Genomic DNA, 22,605 nt, shown 5'->3' with positions numbered 1-22,605 from the left:
TCTCAATCCAGGTGGTTTGGACAAGTGTGAATGCGTGACTCGGGCACACAGCATTCCATGCCCCTTGGCCCTCATGATTGACTCGGGATGAATATAGGAGCAACTTTCTATGGATATCACTGGAGCAAGAAGTTCTTTCTGAACTACTAGGGCTTCTAGTTTCTATGGAACTTGAAACCGTGAATAGCTGTCAGCTGGTAAGTGTCTGACTCTTCATTTCAGCTCAGGTCATGATCTCAGCATTAGGGAATTGAGCCCCGTGCTGGGCTCTGCTCAGCAAGGAGTTGGTCTGTGTTTCTTGCCCTCCCTCTGCTCCTCCCTCCTATGCTTGCTTTCTCTCTCTCTAAAATAAATAAACCTTAAAAAAAAAATGTATCCTTTAACAGCAGGTAATCATACATGCAGTAACAAAGAATCTCAGGAACACAATACAGATGTCTTTTTTGCTCATGTCACAGTGTGAAGTGATCAAGTGACCCTCCCAGAAGGCTGTCCTTGATTCAGGGATCCAGACTCTTTCTATCTTGGTCTTTTCTATTCCTTATGTCTTCATCAGAATTTCCTGCTGAATCTTGTAGAACCAGCTGGCTGATGAAACAAGTGAAGGTGATATAGGCCATTTTATGTTACCCATCACTTCTGCCCACATTCCAATAGCCAGAACTCAATCACATGACTCCATGTAACTGCAGGAAACCTGAGAAATATGTTTGTGGGTGCAGGAAAAGGGGATTACAGGGCATTTTAGTCCATCTCTGCCATAGGACCCATAATATCCCCTATATATTGAGTTCATATTGGCAGCACTCAAGAGTACAGTATAGTCCATTGTACTTGCATTGAATGTCCCCAGGGCCTCCTCATACCCCTTACATACTCAAGAGTTTTCCCCAGCATGAAGTCCCTGGTTTTGACTGGGCTTAGAGGCTCTTATACTCCTAACCTTTCAAGTAGCCATTCAACTCCTTGCCCATATAGACTTTCTGGTGCATGACAAAGTTGAACCACCACCAAAGCTTTTCCACATGCTTCTTAGATAGTGTAGTAACCAACCTTCAAGAGGGCTGCCAATGATCCCTCTTGGTATTCACACCCTTGTTGGTGTAGTTTTCTCCTACATTGAATCGGTAATGGTCTGTGTCACCAATAGAATATGGCATAAGTGAGTGTGTGACTTGGACTCTTGAATTGCTATGGGGGGGGAATTCAATTACCATGTCATGAGAACACTCAAGAAATTCTATGGAGAGACCCTTTAGACAGAAGCCACTTGACAACTATATGAACAAGCCATCTTGTCAGTGGACCCTCCAACCCCAGTCACACTTCAGATGACTTCAGCCTTGTGAGATCCTGTTATGTGACTCATTCTGGCCAATGTGTGGTGAGAGGAAGTAGCTTGCAGCTCTGTTGGGCTGTGCATTCACTTGAGAGGTGTGAGACCCTCAGAAGTCCCTTCCTATATTTCATATTAGTGGCCAGCCATGTTGAAGATGATGGCTATTCTGTAGTCAGAGCCCCTGACGAGTGAATAGGAATGAAATGAGCAGCACCCTTGCCAACCCGTGACATACAGTTTGAACAGGGTTAATGTTTGCAGTCAATAAGGCAGTAAGCTTGTTACTGCAGTGGAACTGAGCCCACCTGGTCACATTCTCAGGTTTTCTCCAGGAAGAATTCTCTTGTGTTGAGTTTTGATGGAATGTTTTATTACACTTACCATATCACTTGGGTTTCTCTTTGGGTTGAATGTTTTTAGGTCTATCAAGGCGTGCTGATGGTTGGAGGTCATCCATGGCATATTGACCAGTGGTAGAATTTATCTCCTTCAACAATCCCCTTACATCTACCAAGGATTGATTTATCAATAATAGAATTTCTCTCCAGAATGAATGTTCTGGTTGTGTGTAAAAGATTGAGCTGTCCTTGGGGATACCATTTTAGTTGGGTTTCCCTCCAGAGTAAATTCTGTGTGGACAGTAAAAAATAAATTAATTAATTAATTAAAAATTCATTTTTGCCTGAGGTCCCCATATTGGCCACGTGAGAGGAAGGAGACTCTCAACGTCTACTGAACAGCTTCCCATACTTGCCACATGGAACTGCTTGCTGTCTTTCTGGTATGAGCTCTCCAATGGGTGGGTGGCAGCTGCAGTCTTCCTTGAGCTACCCAGGGTATCTGTCCAGCATGACTCTGCGATGTTTACTAGTATAAAAGAAGTTAAAATGGACCTTCAAAATACTGAGAATAGAACCATAGGGGTATGCGTTTTCATTTTTGCAGGACTTGCAAAGAGATTAGTGAATATCAACTTTGCAACTTTTAGCTCCTCTCCCAGGGTGGAATGTGAAGCAGCCAGGAGAGCTGTGATTCTGAGGATTTCTGTGGAAAGAGTACTGAGTGACTGGGTCTTACCCTGTGAGGCCAGGGCAGGGACTCTTCTCCCTCACCTAAGACTGGGGAAGGCTTCAAGGAGACCACCTGGCTGGAAGACAGGCTGGGCGTCCCTCAAGAAGGATAGATATTCCAGAGCAGGATTTAAGCCCTCAGTGGGTGAATCCTGGATTAAAGGATTAAAGGACCCAGGACCTGGGTCTTTGTGGGGGCCATTGAGGGTGAACGATACTATATGGTAAGTCTCTTTCCGGGTGGACTCCCTTGGGGCCGCTGAGGCTGGTTTTCTAGGCTGCCCCCTTTCTCTGTGGCTGCTTGAGCTTAGAACTTTGAGCACTTCCCATACCTGGGAACATTTTGGAAGTATACTGTGCCCAGGCCCTTAAGGACTCAAAGATAAGCCAGCTCTGCCCTCCCTCCCGGAACTCTGGCTGGGCTACGTGGCCTCTCTGGGGCTCTTTGATACAGGCCAAGAACTGTCCCTCCTCTCCCAGTTAGGGCAAGGATCAAAGGGGGTGATTAAGGGTAGAGTGCCCAGCGCAGTGCCTGGCATATAGTAAGCTCACCCTAAAGTGCAGAGCTGTGGGAGTATCATTTTGGAACTAGTATGGAGGATGGAGTGGGGAGGAAACTGGAATCACATATGTACATAACTATATATACTGCTCTGAAAGAACATGTTGCTTGCTCTAAGCCTCTGGTGGACTCCCTCTTATGTGGTGGCCATGAGGAATTGTGGCCACACATCTGGGTCCCCTCCTTGATTCTTCCAGGTAGCAGGAGATGGCATCCAGCTTGGAGTCCTCTGACAGATGAGGAGCACTGACTGGACCACCTTGCCTTGACATAGCACAATGAAGTCCCCACCTGCAATCACAAACAAGGCCAAGGCTGCCAGGGAATCCCTCCTCCTTCCAACAGGAGCCTTCTCCAGTGACTAGAAGCAACCCAGGGGCAGGGCAGAGGCCCTACCCACGAAGCCCATGGCCATCGGCCCCAGGAGGGTCATGAAGTATGCAGAGTCCCTCTCCAGAGGCCCAGGGAGGCCAGACGAGAGACAGGGCCAAGTTACACTAAAAGGTGTGCAAACACCCAGAGGCTACCAAGGGTTAATGAAGCCCCCTAGGAAGGTGCAATGGGAGGCCCTGGGTTCAGATGTTACCTCTACCATTTTCTGACTGTGACTCCGGGGAGTCACTCCCCACATCTCTGCTTCCCCACTTCCCAGCCCACTGCGGGAGGCAGAGCAGGACTCCTGATAGCCCACGAAGCATCTGGGTCACATCAGTGCTCCATCCCTGTGTTTATTAGCACTTCACCAAAACCCATTATTATGCACCCACTTGAAAGGGCCACATAAAACTCGAGTCGGGGAAACCTGCAGATACAGTGAGTACCAAGTGAGATTTAAGAAAGACTACAACCGTGGCCCAGGTGTCTGGGAGAACAGCCCCCAGAGCCCGGAGCCATGCGAGGTCAGGAGGCCGCGTGCCGCTTCTGATGCTCCTTGAGGTTGGAGCGCTGGCTGAAGGCTCGGCCGCACTCGCCGCAGGTGTAGGGTCGCTCGCCCGTGTGTGTGCGCTGGTGGCGTACCAGACTGCAATTGCGCACGAAGGCCTTGCCGCAGTCTCGGCAGATGAAGGGCTTCTCGCCCGAATGCAGGCGCTCGTGCTGGCGCAGCTCGGAGCAGCCCCGGAAGGTCTTGCCGCACTCGGGGCAGCCATATGGCCGCTCGCCGGTGTGCGCGCGCTGGTGCTGCACCAGGCCCGAGCGGCCCTTGAAGGCTTTCTCGCACAGTGGGCAGGCGTAGGGCTTGGCGCTGCTGTGCGTTCGCTGGTGCCGGCTCAGGTTTGAGCGCTGGTTGAAGGCCTTGCCACACTCTGGGCACGCATAGGGTTTCTCGCCCGTGTGAACGCGCTGGTGCTCTACGAGGTGGGAGAACAGGCCAAAGGCCTTGGCGCACTCAGCGCACTCGTATGGCTTCTCCCCCGCCACCGACACCTTTGGAGGGCCCTGAGTCCCCTCGCTGCAGTCCCCAAAGGGCGGGCACCCAAAGAGGAAGGACCTCTGTGCCAGGGGCAGGCTGAGGCGGTGGCGCTTGGCCGGGTGTGTCTTTTGGTGGCGGTAGAGACCCGAGCAGCGCACAAAGGCCTTGCCACACTCAGCACACTCATAGGGTCGCTCACCCGTGTGGATGCGCTCATGCTGCAGCAGGCTTGAGGTACGCGTGAAGGCCTTGCCACACTGGTCACAGACGTAGAGCCGCTGGGCCGGGGGGTCCCGGGCACTGCCACCAGGACCCGAGGCCTGGCCACAGTGAGGACACATTAAGGGGCCTTCGGCTACCTGCTGCTGCTTGTTGTAGCCAAAGCGCTTTCCACACTGGCCACACAGGTGGGGCTCCTCTGCCATCTGCATCATTTCCTGCCGGGCCAGCAGGGCCCTCCAGGGAAAGTCTTCCTCACTGCAATTGCAGGCCTGGGGTAGCTCCTCCAAGGGGTTCTGCTGAAGGAGGGTCATGTGCAGGCTCTTTGGGAAGGTCTGGGTGCCTGTGTGCCATCCACATGACCCATCCTTTGTGTGGCTCTCCCACAGCTGGGTCCTGGGGCAGCACCAGAGCAACACCTGGCCTTCACAGTGATCACACACCAGGGACTTCTCCTTAGGAGATGTTCTGTGATGCTGCACCAGGCAGCAGTTATGACTGGAGGCTTTGGCACCAACCGGGCACCAACAGGGGTCCTCCCCAGCATGTGGCCCCTGGGGAGTGACTAGGTCAGGGTCCTGACAGGAGGCCGGGCCATATGGCTCTTGTACCAGGGGTCCTGCTCCTGCACTCTGGAGGGTCCCTGGACTGGGGCTCACACCAAGGCCCCAGCTCCAGGATCACCTGTCTTGCCACCTGCTGTCCTTTCATGTAGGTCTCCCTCCTGAGAGTGGTATCTCTTGGCTGGGTCCTCTGCCAGGGGCCTTAGTTCCATCTTGGGCCTTTCCTCCTGGCCCCTCTTGGCTCCCTGGAGATCTGCCTTGGGAATGCCTCCCTGCCTGGAGTTCTGGGCCCGAGCCTCCATTCCTGGGGCCAGCCCCCAACACAGTGTCCTGGCTGTAGGATCTGGAAGAGCAGAGGAGAAACGGAGGTTGGCAGTTCTCAGGAGGGGGGTGGGGAGAACTGCCAAAGAATGATGACCCCAGGACTGATGGAGTTGCCCCAGCTTTCCATAGCCCAGGAAAGAAGAGAAGGAATGACATCAGGCAGTGAGAACCCGGGAGCTTCCTGCCCTGACTCCTGACCTCTGCCAGAGTCTAGGATGTCACTGAGGCCCCAGAGAGCATCACCCCTCCTCTTTTACCAGTTGTTGGAGCACCATCATCCCTGGTTTGGGACCTCAGCAGCCCTTCCCTTGAGCAAGACATACACTAACTGCTCAGCTGCCCACTCCCCAGAATCCCTTCTCCACTCCCAAGCACCAGCTTCCTGGCAGCATGCCCTTCTGACTCCCTGCCTTGATCTGGCCCAGCCTTATTGCCTGCCATCAGCCAGGTCTTCTAGGAGTTGTGAGATGGGACTCATCTGGCAGAACTGAACACCAGGTCTGCCCCTCCTCACTTCTACCAAGTAACCTTGGTTCTCTACGGTCTGGCAGCCTCATCTACAAAATGGGTATGACAGACGTAAACAGCTGACCTTGGGGGCCCTGATCATTCCAGCAACAATCAACACCAAGAGGGCCTGTTGCCTACTATTACTATTCCCAAATTCCACTGTGGCTGTTAGTTTTCTATTGCTGCTGTAACAAATTACCACAAATTTAGTGGCTTAAGGCAATGGAAATTTATTATCTCACAGATCTGGACAGAAGTCCTAAGGCAAGGTTTCAGCAGTGTTGCTTCCTTCTGGAGGCTCAAAGGCAGGGTGCCTGCCTGCCTTTTCCAGCTTCTAGATGCCACCTATTTTCCTTGTCTCATGGCCCTGTCTTCCATCTTCAGTGCCAGCATTGAAACATCAGACTCTGCCTCTCCTGCCTCTTCTTTTTTTTTTTTTTTAGATTTTATTTATTTATTTATGAGAGACAGAGAGGGGCAGAGACACAGGCAGAGGGAGAAGCAGGCTCCACCATGCAGGGAATCTGACATGGGACTTGATCCCGGGTCTCCAAGATCATGGAAAAGGCAGGCACTAAACCGCTGAGCCACCCGGGCTGCCCTCTCCTGCCTCTTCTTATACAAAGACACTGTGATTACATTTGGCAAACCATAAATAATCCAGTATAATCTTCCATATCAAGATCCACTATCGTACCTCATAGTCCCTTCGGCTGTGTGAAGTAACATATTCACAGGTTCTAGGGACTAGGACATGCACATCTTTTAGGGATGGTGAGGGGTATTATTCTGCCTATCACAGTGGCTTTTTCTGAGTTCTTCGTATGGTTTACTGGGAAAACACAGTATGAATCAAGATGCCATTGAGGTGAAACAAAACTGAATGTTTAGCCTGCAGGGCACCTGGGTGGCTCAGTGGTTGAGTGTCTGCCTTCGACTTGGGTCATGGTCCCAGGGTTGTGGGATCAAGTCCTGCACTGGACTCCCTGGGGGGAGCCTACCTCTCCCTCTGCCTGTGTCTCTGCCTCTCTCTGTGTGTCTCTCATGAATAAATAAAAAACATATTAAAAAAAAAAGAATGTTTACTCTGCAATCTTGAAGGACACACAAGCAGCTCAGGACAGTCCCATTTGGCTCTGGACAGTCCCATTGGCAGGGCATAGCTAAAACCTGTAGAGTGGGCAGGGTGACTGATGTGCAGCAAACATACATGGAGGGGTCAGGCAGAGAAGGCCCACCTCATGGGTACAAATACAGAAAGGACTTGCATGCTATTAAGTTACTGATCAATGACAGTCACTAATAGATGACTGACCTATTAAAGAGCCCATGGTAAGAATGAGAATCCTTCCTATGTTCTTGTTCCTTCCAGAACAAATATGGACCTGCCCAGCACAGCCTTTGGGATATAAATATGTGACCACAGTAACTCAACACTTTGCTGAGCACGAGGGCTCAGATTCTTGTCCTTTTGCTCTGTTTTTTCTGTGGAAGGCAGATATTCCTTCACCAAATGTTCCAGAAATTTTGGGCACCTGGGTGGCTCAGTCAGTTAAGCATCTGATCCTTTATTTCAGCTCAGGTGATGATCTCAGGGTTTTGAGACTGAGTCCTGTGTGGGGCTCTGCACTGGGTGTGAAGCCTGCTTAGGATTCTCTCTCCCCCATGTGCCTCCCCGCCTTTCTGCCTCTTAAAAAAAAAAAAAAAAGTTCCAGATATTTGAGTCTATTTAGCGAAACAGTTTTCACCCATTCTTGCTTGACCCACTGCCGCTTTTCTGCCATTTTTGCAAGTTTCTAACAAGTAGGTGCCCAGGGGCACCGGTGGCTTGAAATAACATGACTAGGAATTAAAAAGAATCAGGAAGCATTTAATCAAGTCTTTCTACAAGTTTTCAGCCAAAGACACATCAGAGCAACTGGGTATGGTTCTTTTCAGGATGCTGATTATTTGGCCCTCAGACAGGACAACCACAACGGCAGAAATTGGTTGCTGGTTAGTGCTTTGGAGGAAAATGTTTGGGGAGTGAAAATTAGACATACTGAATTGGTTAAAGGTGAAATTGCAGAGTTGAACACGTTTCACAGATCCTGAGGGGTCACAAAAGCAGCTTGGCCACTAGTGCTCTGCTCTTCAGGAGGCTGCTTGTTGGAACGTGGAAAGCTGAAGGGCCCACATTAAGGGTGGTTTGTCTGGTCACATATTGAGTAAAGAATCTGGGGAATTCTCTAAAGAAACAAAGGTGGCAAGAAGGACAGAACCACACTGTGACCTGAAGTTTCTCAAACAGTCCTCACTCCAGTCACATGTGATAACTGCCAACCCTCCTGTAACTTCCAGGCCTTCAACCCAGGGCAGATGAGGCCACCTTTCTCCATTTGCACCTTAAAGCCACTTAGCATCTGGGTTGATTGAGATTCCATGAGGCCACATTCAGGCCCATAAGGGTATTGATCTTTGCTGGCTCTCTCTCCCATATGTGGCACTGAGGGGGGCTAATACTTTGGAAATCCAACACCTTCCTCACTTTGTGCCTTTGTTTCTCCATCTGACAGTTTAGCCATGTAGAGCTCAAGACTCAGAGGTGCTCAGAGCCCCTAGAGAGAGGGACTTCAAGCAAGCACAAGGACATGTGTGTGACAATAAACAATGGCATGTTGTACCCTAGTGCCAGACTATCCATGGGGCCCTCTAGAGTGATGCATCACTATGTAAGCCAGCAGGAGGATATGAGGGACACATCTCTTTCCCAAACACCTGTGTCATCCAAGGATATTCTTTCCAGGTGGGAAGTGTCCACAACTGTATACTGTTATTGTGTTTCTGGCTTGAGATACTAACTGCAGCTCTCCAAAAACAGGGGTAGGGAATGACACAGGCTAACCGGGGAGCAAACAGCTGTGGGCTCCACCATAACAGTAGATGGATATGAATCTAACCGGCAATGAACACCATGCCCAGGGTTGATGGACCCGGGCTCAGTTGCCATGACTCTTGCAGAGTCCTAACGGGCCCCACCTAGGAAAGGCCAAGGGATGCACTTTTTCTAGAATGTGAAGCTTGCTGTGCAAATAAAATAGACAAGCTGGACGACCAAGTTTCAAAAAGTGTCTCTTGTACACTGGGACTGGCAAAGCTGTTGTATTGCACAGACCCACTGCAGGTGGACTGATTAGCTTCTTCTACCTAACTCTCAACAATCAGACTTTGTCCTAATGATGACAGACAGGCTAGAAGACCTGGCAGGAAAAAGGCAATTGCACAATGCACTCCCACACAGCTAGTGGGGATAGAAAATGATGCAACCAACTTCTGTGGAAAGGAGCCTGGCAGTACCCCAAAAGGTTAAGCATGGCATTACCACATGAAAGCAATTCCACTCTCTATCTAAGAGAAATGAAAACAGTCAAGCAAAAACTTGCACATAGATGTTCATTATGGCCTTTTCCATAACAGCCAAAAGGTAGAAAAAAACCCTCATTCATCCATCAACTGATGAATGGATAAACAAAATGTAGTCTATCCATACAAGGGAATATTACTCAGCAATAAAATGGAATGAAATACTGATACATGGATGGACCTCAGAAAACATTATGCTCAGTGAAAGAAGTCAGACACAAAAAGATCATGTTGCAGAATTCCATTTATGTGAAAAATCTAGAATAGGCAAATCCATTGAGACAAAGGATAGATTAGTGATTGCCAGGGGCTGAGGGATGGAAGAACAGAGAGTAACTGCTTAATGAATATGCAATTTCATGTTGGGGCGCTGAAAATGTTTTGGAATTAGACAATGGTTGCAAAACATAGTAAATATATTAAAGTCTAAAAATCATAATAAGAAGGAACCTTAATTATACACTTCTAAATGGCTCATTTTTTTAATATGAACTATATCTCAAAAAAAAAAAAAAGAATGCACCCATGGCACAGTATTCCTGCTTTTGGTGTGCCCAGGTGTCTGCCGTAGAAGAGCCTGGGACAGTCTGCCCTGAAGCATCCAGGATGTCATCTGAGCCCCAGCCACGGGGATAGTAATGCATGGGAGGTGTGTGTGTGTGTGTGTGTGTGTGTGTGTGTGTGTGTTTAACAACACTTTTGTAATGAGAACATCAAGGTTTCCAAAATTTCTAGGTAAAAATAAAATATTGACTTTTACCACATGCTCAAGCTGACTTTACACAAGCAGAGTTTTCACATCAGAGGCTTAACCTCTATGTTAACAGCATTCTCCCCCAGACCCAGACTTCTCTTCAACCAAATGTCTATTAATCCACTCATCTCAAAAAGAAAACTCTTGGTAGGAAGCTGGACACACATCTGGCATGATACCAGGTTGCTATGCTCCAGGTGTGAGGAACAATGGGGCCTGGGTGTCTGCCATGGCTTTGCCCCATGGCTTCCAGTAAATGCTGCCCCTGTAGGGTCATGGTTGCTGGCCTCATACCCTGGCTTGCACAACAGCTGGTGGCCAGAGCAAGGCCGCAGGCCAGCACCTAGCATAACCGCCTGTAACCGCAGGGATCGAGGTCAACGACCCACTAGGGTGGGAAAATCCATCTGGGGCACCCTGGTCAACCCAGAACAATCACTGTGTAACAAATGGTCAAACCAGAGGATGGGTGGCCTGGAATGTGAGGTCACCTAGGACTGGGCAGGTTCCACTGAAGGAAGCTGTAGTGGATTGAATGGTGCCCACATTCCCAAAAGATACATCTATATCCTAACCCCCAGAATCTGTGATGGTGACCTTGATTGGGAAAGGATATTTGCAGGTGTAGTTAAGGATCTTGAGATGGGATCATCTTGAATTCCCTGCGTGGGCCCTAAACCCAATAACAAGAATCCTTCTGAGAGAAAGAGAGACGAGGTGGAGGCCAAGATTGGAGTGATGCAGCCACAACCCGAGTTACATTTGAAACCACCAGAAGCTAGAACAGTTGCATGGGATGCTTTCTGCCTCAGGGCTTTCAGAGACTGGAGCCCTGCTGATGTCTTATTTCAAACTTCTGGCTTCTAGAACTGAGAATACATTTCTGTTTTAAACTACCTGGTTGGTAGCAATTTGTTCCAACAGCCACAGAAAATTAGTAGAGACTGGTCCAGCACCCTTCATAGGATGAATGGATTTATGTGTGGTGGCTCTCCTGATCCCCTGTGATGCGACCAGATGACTGCTCAGTGCAGAGGATCAGGTAAGACAGGGTGGTCCCAAGACAAAGCAGCAACTCCCACCTAGCAGGAAGAAACCCTGATCTCACAGGTGATCAAGGATCACCCATTACCTATGTGTACAGGGCATCTCCAGACTGTCCCCAGACACCCTGCTCCCACAGGTGGCTTCCTCTGCCGATATAAAACGTGACAAAAACGTGCCTCCCTGCATCAGACACAGCAGGTGGAAGCTGCAGACTACGGCGGAGTCTCCCTGCCTCTCTTGTCCTGCTCCAAGCTTGCTCCTGAAAACTACTCCACCTGTATCTAGATGACCTTCCAGTCATGGACGTGAGACTCGAGGCTGAGCTCGGCCAAGGGTTCCTTGGAGCCTGTCTCCAACCCCACCCTGCATCTGCCCCAGTGTTCTTGGCAGTGACCTCCTATCTGCCCTGGGTGTTCCCCCAGCTTTTCTTTTTTTTTTTTTAAGATTTTATTTATTCATTAATGACAGACACAAAGAGAGATAGAGAGTGCGGCAGAGACACAGGCAGAGGGAGAAGCAGGCTCCATGCAGGGCGCCCGATGTGGGACTCGATCCCGGGTCTCCAGGATCACGCCCTGGGCCAAAGGCAGGCGCCAAACCGCTGTGCCACCCAGGGATCCTAGTTCGCCATATCCTGATGTCTGCTTCTTCTCTAATGTTTGCGTCTCAATTTACCCATATTTGTGTCCAGTTGTTCAGTATTTCCCGCCTCTGGGTCCCTTTCCCCACCCCACCCCCATAAGGGTCCCTGTTTCTCTTCTACTTAAAGCCTCAAATTCCCCCTCCTCAAGTCCAGGTCTCGATTTCTACCCCCATTTTGTGCCTTGCACCCTCAAATTGCTGCCACCACAATCCCTGTGTTGAAACTGTTCTGAATTCATACATCTGGTCTCCAAAATTTGATATCCTGCAACTGATAATGGAAATTTTCAACCTTCACAGGGCTCCCAGGGCAGCTATACTTTAACATTTACCAAGATCAAAATGACTCCACAAAACCTCAAAACCTGGGGTCTATTTCTGTTCTTTTTTCTTAGATTTTATTTATTCATGAGAGACACAGACAGAGAGGCAGAGACATAGGCAGAGGGAGAGCAGGCTCCCTGCGAGGAGCCCAATGCAGGGCTGGATCCCAGAACCCTGGGATCACACCTTGAGCCAAAGGCAGATGCTCAACCACTGAGCCACCTAGGTGCCCCTATTTCTGTTCTTTTTTTTTTTTTTTTTTAAATGATAGTCACACACAGAGAAAGAGAGAGAGAGGCAGAGACATAGGCAGAGGGAGAAGCAGGCTCCATGCACCAGGAGCCCGACGTGGGATTCGATCCCGGGTCTCCAGGATCGCGCCCTGGGCCAAAGGCAGGCGCTAAACCGCTGCGCCACCCAGGGATCCCCCTATTTCTGTTCTTGAGCACACATTGTATGTCTGCTTCATTAAAAGAAAAAAAAAAAAAAAAAAAGGAGAGCATTCCAAACATAAAGATAAAAACAAAAAAATCTCTGTAGTTCCCATAAGATTAAAGCCATACAGACTTGCACATACTGGAAGGCGAAAATAAAGTCTGTAACTTTCTGGAATGTCCTTCACAGTGATGCTATTTTATTTTTTAAAGATTCTATTTATTTGCTCATGGGACATGGAGAGAGAAAGGCAGAGACAGAAGAAGAGAGAGAAGCAGGCTCCATGCAGGGAGCCCAATGCGGGACTTGATCCCGGGACTCCAGGATCACGCCCTGGTCATGAAGGCAGGTGCTCAACCCCTGAGCCACCCAAGCATCCCTGATGATTTGTAACTATGTATAAAAATATATAACTCTACACAGTTTTCCTTCCCTGGAGCACTCTCCTTTGTGAAGATTGTGTATCCCGGGCACCTGTCCTAACTTGGGCTCAAATAAAACTCTTCTCTCTTTAACATTTTTCAAGAGTTTTGTTCATTTGTGTTGATACACCCCCTAATTCTGGAAATTTGGATCTCCAAACAATAAGGTTTAACCTTCTTCAAAGTCCATGAGACCTCTATTAAGACTGTTCCAGGATGCCTGGGTGGCTCAGCGGTTTGGTGCCCACCTCCGGGCGTGATCCTTGGGACCTAGGATCAGGTCCCAAGTGGGGCTGCCTGCATGGAGCCTCCCTCTGTCTCTGCCTGTGTCTATACCTCTCTCTGGGTCTCTCATGAATAAATAAATAAAATATTAAAAAATAAGACTCTGTTCCAAGGTTCTCAAATCCAACCTAGTACCTCATCTCCGCTATTCTTTACTCCTAAGTGCCCCAAGTGAGGGGACAGGTCAGGATCTGATCCAGTATTATCATCCCAGCCCTATACATTCTGCCCTGTTGCCTCATCCCCACCTACAATTACACAGAGCCACCCTGAATATGTGGTTCTAATTTACAGCTGAGCAAACTGAAACTAGGCAAAGAGCTTGGGCTAGCCCACCCAACAGGTGGACTGGCTCAGGCACCTGTCCCTGCCTTAAAGTCTAGAATTCCCACTCTTGTAACAAGTTCCCCAGCCAAGCCACCCACCCTTGTAAGCCCAGCTCTACAGATGCTGGTCGGTGGCCAGGACAGTGGAAGGCCCTAGCCAGTGGGAAAAATCAACTTCCTGTCTGCCAAGGAGCCATGGGAGAAGGGAACAGATGGACAGCACTGTAGAAATTGGAGAAGCAATTAAGATGTCTGTTGTTCCTCTCTGGGCCTCCATGACTATCTATAAAATGGGGGCATCCATCTCATATAGTTGCTTTCAAGAGTAAGATTGGATTCCTAGACTCCTAATGCCCACCTGCGAGCCTGGAGTCAGGGAGGGGCTTCCCCACGCTGACCTCAACTAGGAGGTAGCCAGAAGAGGGGCAGACCAAGGTAAGGAGGTCTTCTGAATAGGACTAAAATTCATGGCTCTGGAATTGGTGTGGAGGGAGTGGATGGAGGCCCAGCCACTCTGTCTGCCTGAAGCCCAGAGTGGGAGCAGTGAGTGTATGAGGGACTAGGGTCGACTGGCCTATCCATCCATCATCTATTCAAGTTACTCATGGGCACATACTGTGTGCCAGACTCAGAGCTTGCAGCTGGGGATACAGCAGGTAATAAGCCAGTTTACCTTCATAGAGCAGTGTGACACAGAGGGCAGAAGAGATGGTCAGGGCTTGTCAGCTCAGAGTAGAAATGATGCACCAGGAAGTGAGGGTGGCCTCTGCAGAGACTTTCCACCTTCAGGCTGAAGAACACAGCGCCAACATCCATAGACCTCTGGGTTCAGGCTTCAGATATCCTCCACTGTGTCCTGGAGATGGGGACCGTAGACCACCCCATGCCTGGCAAGAGGTATGTGAATTTAGCTATGCAAAGTGATCTCCTCCACCTCACACTATGGGATTTTACTCCTGCTCTCTAGTGCACAGCACATCACTTTACCAAGATCTATAAAGAGGTCTATTATCTGGGGCTCCTGGGCAGCTCAGTCAGGTAGTGGCAGACTCTTGATTTTGGCTCAGGTCATGATCTCACGGTCCTGAGAGCAAGCCCTACATCTGGCTCCCCACTCAGCAGGGGGGTCTGCTTGAGTCTCTCTCTCTCTCTCTCCCTCTGCCCCTCCCCTCACTTGCTCATACTTTCTCTCTCTAAAATAATAAACAAAAAAAAAAAAAAAAAAAAAAAAAAAGCCTATTACCAAGTGACAGGAGCCCAGTAGTCTGTCAAGTAGCCCAGGGCACAGGATCCAAATTGGCCCTGAGTCGTTTACCTTTTTTTTTTTTTTTTAGTAGGCAACATGCCCAACATGGGGCTCAAATTCATGACCCTAAGATCTAGAGTTACATGTTCTACCAACTGAGCCAGCTAGGCACCCCTGATTCTGCTGTCACTTCTATGCTGAAGGGGGAAACTGAGGTTCGGGGGTGGGGGGTGGGGTGGGATGCTCTCAGCTTTTGAAGAGAAAGAGGCAGGGTTAGGAGCCTGCCTTTGGATCCTGCTGAGTGTGAGGGTAACTAGTGCCTTTGCCCCGCTCAGCTTCTCTGCTTTCCTCCAGCAAGCACCTTTCCAGAGACCTCCTGCAGGACCAGGGAGGAGCCCACGTGTCCCCTCCCTATCCTCCCACAAACCCCAATGGGAGGTCCAAGGCTGCCGTTTTCACATACCAAGGCAGAGTGCAGGGATAAAGGCCACAAGTTGCAGGGGCTGGGGCCTCCCTACCCAGATGCAGTTCCTGTGCCCCCATGGCAACCTAGGTTCTAACTCTCTGCTCAAGCCAGCTTCAGGCTGTGTCCTGAACAGTGGCATGAGCTACGACTAACAGTCCAAGGGGACCCAGAGTCTCTGCTCTGAAACACTCCTGAAATTGGGGTAGGGGCAGGGGCTAGCCCTTAATATCAGTCAATTAGTAAACAAACAATGCAGCTGCTGAGCACCTACCATGAGTCTTCAGAGAGTGGCAAGGGGGGGTGGTCACTGGGGATGTAGAGGGCGGCTTAAGTCAACTGGCTGGGCCCCCCTGGGATCTGGTTAGGGGGAGCAACCCCTTGGAGGCATAGGTAGGTATCAGAAGGTGAGGATCCCTATGCAGCCCTGGAGAAAAACCCTACCAGATGCCGGCGCATTACCCTCCTGCCAGCCCGCATGGCTGAGCAGCCACAGGGTCGCTGCCTCTGGAAAGCCCACCAGGACGTAGTTCACTGCCCAGCTAGACTCCAGGGTCTAGGTTTAGGAGGCGACAAACAGGGTGAATGAAGCTTCAGGCACAAACTAGCCACCTGGCCAATGGGTGGGGCTACAACGTGGCCGCAGCACCCGCCACCAATGTCGACCCCCTGCACTCACCCAGTGACCTCAGCATCAACAAGAGGACCCAGATGCATCAAATAGAGTGGAGGCCGTCCCCCTAATCCGCCTGTGTGCACAGCCCTGGCCCCACGTCCAGAGCTCCTTCCCAACCTCCGACCGCACGCGAGGAGAGGAGGCAGGAGCTGTAGGGGTCGTAGAGAGATGATGGGAATACCCTGGCACGTGATGAAGGGAAGTCAAGCCGGAATGGGCTCCCTCTATGGGCGGCTCAGGCCCGCAAAACCCCAAGCGAGCGAGTGTGGGAGAGGCCGACCCGAGCATGCACGTGGGGCCAGGACCAGCGGAGGGCAGTTCCTGACCACCAGGCCTCTCCTCACCCCCGGGCCTGCAGCGCGCGCATGCCTACGAAGCGGCGGTGACCTGGACGAGGAATGAGAGGGTGCCGAACTGGCGACCTTACTGGAAATCCGCGGCAGGTGGGGCGGCCCGACGGGATGCACAGCAAGAGCCTGACTACTGCCCTCATTAGACATGGAGGCCTTGGCTTCAAGGAGATCTCTGCGCCTGTGCACGGGCCCCCCCAAGACCGGGGCAAGGACTGAAATCAGAACGTCCGCCAGGCACGCTTGTGGGCACACTTCTGCAAGTACGCATGCGCAGGGGATTTACGTCTTCCGTTTGGTCCAGAGGGCGCCTTTACATTCTTGTTCCGGATTGGTCCTTGACTATATCATGTCTTTTTGCACACGGGTCGTCCCCACTGACCCGGAAGTTTTCACCCTAGTTAAAAGCTTCCGCCCGCGATTCGCGGTCTCTTCCTGTCTGTGCCACGGCGGCGCGTGGTGCACGCGGTTCGATTGTGACGGCCCGGCTGCGCTTTCAGGTGAGGCTGTCGCTGGGTCGGGATCCGAGGAGTGATTCAGGATCTTCTGGGGAGCCATGAGGGACCCCCGAGGCCCGGGGCTTCCCTTCGGGGGCTTCCTGTTTCTCCGGAAAATGCGCTGAGGAACGCGAAGGCGCCGGAAAGTTAGGCTTTCCTTGGTGCCCCGCCACCCCTGTAGCTTTGCCCCAAAGCGGGGCTCGAGAATACCGGTTTGGTTCCTGCAATCGTGCGTCGATATAGGAAGTTTCCGTTATTCCTAGATAGTTGATGCACTCTGGCCTGTACGCGCTTTTCTCTTGAGTAGTATCTCCTTGGAGTCGGAAACGCACCATAGCCTTTGCCTTGATTCGCGTAGTGGTCCTTGATGGCAGGTTAGCGTTTCCATTTTATTCAAGAGGAAGCAGAGTCTAAAGCCCGGCTCTTCGTTAATGTCATGACTGGGATTTGATTTGAGGCGGATGCAGTGTCGGGGTATTTGGCATCTCCTTTCGAGATCTGGTCCCTGCCGCAGCAGTTGACCCGGGCCTGCCAGACGTTGGTCCTCGGGGTCCTTGCTGAAAAAGACGTGCTTCTTGCTTACATTAAGTGGTTTTTCTAGGACTAAGATAGATGGACCCAGATGTTTACAGCCTTTCTTGGTTCCACATAATTTCCTAGTTTACAGCGCGTGGGCCAGCCTCACAGTTGGGGTTTATCTGGGCTCTGACAATTTGTGTTCCTAGGATGACCGAGTGGGAGACAGCTGCACCAGCAGTGGCGGAGACCCCTGACATCAAGCTCTTTGGGAAATGGAGCACTGATGATGTTCAGATCAATGACATTTCTTTGCAGGTGAGGGGGGAGTGTGGTGGTTGTGCTCCCCAGTTAGGGGTTTGGGGACACATGAAATCTTTCAGGGGAGGTCACTTGGAACTTGTAGCACCCACCAGTCCCCATTTCTTCCTTGTGATTGGCTCATTAGTTGCTACACAAGGTGGTTCTTTTCTCAGTGGTAACATCACATCTCACGGGGTTTTTGGGTGCATGTTCTGTTTCTTCTCTGTGTTTGTTGTTGTTTGTTTTTGTTAAGATTTATTTATTTGAGAGAGAATGGGGGTGGGGTGGGCAGAAAGAGAGTTTCCAAGCAGACTTCCCTGTGGGAGAGAAGCCCGACTTGGGGCTTGGTCCCACAACCCACAAGATCTTGACTTGATATGAACCCAAGAGTTGCACGCTTAACCTCCCAGGTGCCCCGATTTTGTTTTTTTGTTGTTGTCGTTTGTTGCTGCTGTTTTGTTTTGGATCATTCTTTTGCATGTGGAGATCCAGTTGCCCCAGCCCTATTTGGTTTTTGTTTTTGGAGTTTTGTGCATTTTAGTTAGCAAATGTAGGCTATAAGCTATCTAACTCAAATCTTTTATACATTGTATAAATGTATCTCAACACCACTATTGAAATTAATATTTCCCCTATTGAATGTCTTGGGATCCTTGTTGAAAATAAGTTGAGCATAGATACGTGGATTTATGTCTGGACTCTGAATTCTTTTCTATTGGTCTATAAAGCTATCCTTAAGTCAGTACCACAGTCTTGATTTACTGTAGCTTTTTAATAGGTTTTGAAATCAGGAATCTGTGGAAGTCCTCCCAGTTTATCATAATCCCTAGTTAAGTGTTTTACACTGGGCCTCATTAGGACTTTAATGGGCCCTTCATTAAAAAGAAATAAATAGGGGCAGCCCCAGTGGCCCAGCGGTTTAGCACTGCCTTCGGCCTGGGGTGTGATCCTGGAGACTCGGGATTCCCACGTCAGGCTCCCTGCCTGGAGCCTGCTTCTCCCACTGCCTGTGTCTGCCTCTCTCTCTGTCATGAATAAATAAATAAAAATCTTTTAAAAAAAAAAAAGAGGGATCCCTGGGTGGCGCATAGGTTTAGCGCCTGCCTTCGGCCGGGGGCGCGATCCTGGAGACCCGGGATCGAATCCCACGTCGGGCTCCCGGTGCATGGAGCCTGCTTCTGTCTCTGCCTCTCTCTCTCTCTCTCTCTCTCTCTCTCTCTCTGTGTGTGTGTGACTATCATAAATAAATAAAAATTAAAAAAAAAAAGAAATTACATTTGTGGTTGCATTGGTATAAAGACAAAGTTTGGATTGGATAGAGTTTTCCCTTTTTTTTTTTTTTTTTAAGATTTTGTTTATTCATGAGAGAGAAACATAGGCAGAGGGAAGTCTGATGTGGGACTCGATCCTAGGACCCCAGGATCACGACCTGAGCTAAAGGCAGACGCTCAAACACTGAGCCACACAGGTGCCCGTCTTTTTGTCTTTTTTTTTTTTTTTTGGTTGTTTTTGTTTTGTTTTGTTTTGTTTTGTTTTTCATTTTAAAAGAAATTAGGACATTTTTTGTTGTCTGTAAACACACCGTGGGGGATCCCTGGATGGCTCAGCTGTTTAGCACCTGCCTTTGGCCCAGGACATGATCCTGGAGTCCCAGGATCGATTCCCGCATTAGGGTCCCTGCCTTGAGCCTGCTTCTCCTCCCTCTGCCTGTGTCTCTGCCTCTCTCTATCTCTCATGAATAAATAAATACAATCTTTTTTTTTTTTTTAAGCCTCTATTTCTAAAAAATAAAAATAAACATACCGTGGGGTCAAGGCACTATGCCTAGTGGAAGATTCAGTCTTGCTTTTTACCCTGGATATTTTGTAGATCTGTTTCCTTCATGGCTTTGTTCAGCAACGTCCACAAACTTAGAAGGGCCAGGTGGTGAATATTTTAGACTTGGTAAATCACGTATAGTCTCTCTCACATATGTGTTTGTGTCCTTAGTTTTTTTGTGTGCAACCTTTTAAAAGTGTAAAAAAAATTTTTTTTCATTTTTCCTTAGTGCTCTCTTAGGGTCTGGGGAAGCAGAAGTCAACATTGTGCCAGAATTCTCTTATCTTGGAAGATGTTCAAGGCTCTACCGCAGAGCTGGACAGTTTAACCAAACCCTGCCAAGACATTTGGTGTTTGTGGTTTTTCCTGCCTGGTGTAAAGCCCTGCATGGAGACTTATCTACTTGCCTATTTGTGCAGGTGGTTCTCTCCAGGGTAGACCCCGGGCTGTCATTCTAATATCAGAATTGTGTTCTTTTTCTGTTGTTCCTTGTGTTTTAGAAATATGTTGTGTGGGGGGCCTCTCGTGTTAAGTGATAGAATGACGTCTGGGTGTATTTCACAGTGGAACAGTTGACAGTAGTCCTCTTCATATACATGTAGTTTCTCTGATTCCAACACCCCCATAACATTTTGGCATTTTCTAGGGAAATAATGTATATATAGGAAGGGTTATTGGAAAATTCTTCTAGAACCGTGGTTCTCTGGAGTGATTTCCCTCACCCCTCTTAGGTGATACTTGGCAATGTCTGGATACAGTTTTGGGGCGCTAAAACTGAGGCCTGGGATGCCTGGGTGGCTCAGCGGTTAAAGCATCTGCCTTTGGCTCAGGTCGTGATCCTGGAGACCCGGGATTGAGTCCCACCCACATCAGGCTCCCTGCATGGAGCCTGCTTCTCCCTCTGCCTCCATCTCTGCCTCTCTCTCTGTGTCTCTCATGAATAAATAAATAAAAATTAAAAATAAAATAAAACTGAGGGCTGCTACTAGCATAATGGATGCTGCTAAACATTCTACAGTGTACGGGACAGCAAGTTACCTGATTGATTGATTGATTGATTTTTTTTTTTTTTTTTTTTTTTTTTTTTTAAGATTTTATTTATCCATGAGAGAGACAGAGAGCGAGAGAGGCACAGGCACAGGCAGAAGGAGAAGCAGGCTCCATGCAGGGAGCCCGACATGAGACTGGATCCTGGGACTCCAGGATCACGCCCTGGGCCAAAGGCGGGCACTAAACCCACTGAGCCACTCCGGGATCCCGAGTTACCTGATTTAAAATGTCCATAGTGTAGAGTTTGAGGAACACTTAAAGCTGAGATTCTGGGCTATGATTGTGGTTCTCCATGGCTCTCCCTCCCATTATAAAGGAAGTGCTCTTTTTACTGACTTGATATTCACTTGTTAGGATATTACTTTTTTTGTGGCAGGCAGGGCCCTCACAGTCAAGCAACCACAGGTGGATGGGGCTATCCAGAGTGGGTGCTCATTCCTTCTGGTTTCTGGCCATCCTGCTCCTGATCATGGTCCTCCATCCCCTCTCCCTGCTGCCCCAGGACTACATTGCAGTGAAGGAGAAGTATGCCAAGTACCTGCCCCACAGTGCAGGCCGCTATGCAGCCAAGCGCTTCCGTAAGGCACAGTGCCCCATTGTGGAGCGCCTGACCAACTCAATGATGATGCATGGCCGTAACAATGGCAAGAAGCTCATGACTGTGCGCATTGTCAAGCATGCCTTCGAGATCATCCATCTGCTCACTGGTGAGGTAGGGCTCTGAGACCTGATGAGGCACAGAATGTCTTTAGTATACCCTAAAGCCAGTAGCTGCTCTGTGCTGTGTATGCCAGGGTCCACTGGGTTTTAGGTATAAGGAGATGGGGAGGGATGTGAACTGGATGTTAGGTTCATGGCTGCCTTCTCCTAGAACCCCCTGCAGGTCCTGGTGAATGCCATTATTAACAGTGGTCCCCGGGAAGACTCAACCCGCATTGGGCGAGCTGGAACAGTGAGGCGTCAGGCTGTCGATGTGTCCCCCCTACGCCGTGTGAATCAGGTAGGCCTGAGGCTTTTTAGCACACACATGAATGGGCAGGAATAGCCACTGGGCCCTGGTGTGGGTCTGCTTGCAGCAGAAACTAGGACAAGGGACAGTTTATCCTGCCTGTTGTGTTTTACCTGGAGTGTCCTTTCCTCCAGGAAGCCTTCCTGCATTTCCATCATGTTCAGGAGAGATTCTGGTTCTGGCCCCTCTCCTGAGCAACATTTGCCTGAGGCACAGTTTCATTTGATTGTATATTTTTACATACAGTGTGTGGGTATGTATTTTTTTTTATGCAGACCTTTTGAGGATTAGTTGTAGGCATTCTAACCATTTTCCCCTTAAGACTTCATTGGATATCTCCTAAGAACAAGGATATTCTGTCCCCGCCCATCACTCAAGGTATTTAACAGCGATAAAATTATCTCATGTTCCGTCACTGAAGCTGTCCCCAGTATACCCTTTATAGTTGTCCATTTTCAATCAAGGGTCCAGGTCAAGAGCACACACTGCATTGGATTTCCCTACAGTGGCAGGTCTTAAATCTGTAATCAGGGACCCAGCTTCAGCTTCTGTGTCTACCCTCGGTTTTGTGGCCCTTATTCTGATCGGATTTGTCCTCCTATGTTGTCCTGTGTCATTGGGCCAGTGGATGGTAATACGATATCCAGTCTTTGTTAGGGGCACAGGGTACTGGAGGACACCGGCCCTATCTAGTTTGGGGGCATCCCCTGTCCCCAGGCTTAGCTGACCTGTGTTCCCTAGGCCATTTGGCTGCTGTGCACAGGTGCCCGTGAGGCCGCCTTCCGGAACATCAAGACTATTGCTGAGTGCCTAGCAGATGAGCTCATCAATGCAGCCAAGGTGAGTAGACACTGGGGTGGCAGCCATTTCAAGGGGAGGCTTCTCCAACATTCAGAATTAACCATCTATCTCCTTGCAGGGCTCTTCCAATTCCTATGCTATCAAGAAGAAGGATGAGCTGGAACGTGTGGCCAAGTCTAACCGTTGATCACCTGGCTGTGGCTTCAATAAACCTGTCTGCCCTTGGGGCAGCCTCACCCAC

At 49.5% G+C, this 22,605-nt stretch overlaps 2 protein-coding genes across 3 annotated transcripts; one reads left to right on the top strand and one right to left on the bottom strand.

Annotated features, from left to right (window-relative positions):
• Positions 1–3,683: 3,683 nt before the first annotated feature.
• LOC144322150 (zinc finger protein 837-like) lies at positions 3,684–16,810 on the bottom strand. Its single transcript, XM_077911802.1, is given in 4 exon segments — positions 3,684–5,268; positions 5,271–5,507; positions 14,309–14,522; positions 16,448–16,810. Coding segments are annotated over 2 exon segments (1,593 nt in total). The 5' UTR covers positions 5,467–5,507; positions 14,309–14,522; positions 16,448–16,810; the 3' UTR covers positions 3,684–3,871.
• On the top strand, positions 16,712–22,600 carry RPS5 (ribosomal protein S5). 2 transcript variants are annotated; one of them, XM_077911965.1, is made up of 6 exons: positions 16,712–16,870; positions 17,593–17,701; positions 21,057–21,266; positions 21,426–21,554; positions 22,305–22,403; positions 22,483–22,600. In XM_077911965.1, exons 2-6 carry the CDS (start codon positions 17,594–17,596, stop codon positions 22,549–22,551), a joined length of 615 nt encoding a protein of 204 aa, XP_077768091.1. In that variant the 5' UTR covers positions 16,712–16,870; position 17,593; the 3' UTR covers positions 22,552–22,600. The 2 variants fall into 2 exon arrangements, with proteins under 2 accessions (XP_077768091.1, XP_077768093.1); XM_077911967.1 differs by lacking the exon at positions 16,712–16,870 and adding an exon at positions 16,954–17,241.
• The last annotated feature ends 5 nt before the right edge of the window (positions 22,601–22,605 follow it).

Source organism: Canis aureus, chromosome 1 (genome assembly GCF_053574225.1).
Source record: "Canis aureus isolate CA01 chromosome 1, VMU_Caureus_v.1.0, whole genome shotgun sequence".
Classification (NCBI taxonomy): Eukaryota; Metazoa; Chordata; class Mammalia; order Carnivora; family Canidae; genus Canis; species Canis aureus.
The sequence above is the reverse complement of the archived record's forward strand: the minus strand, read 5'-3'. Positions and strand labels throughout refer to the sequence as shown.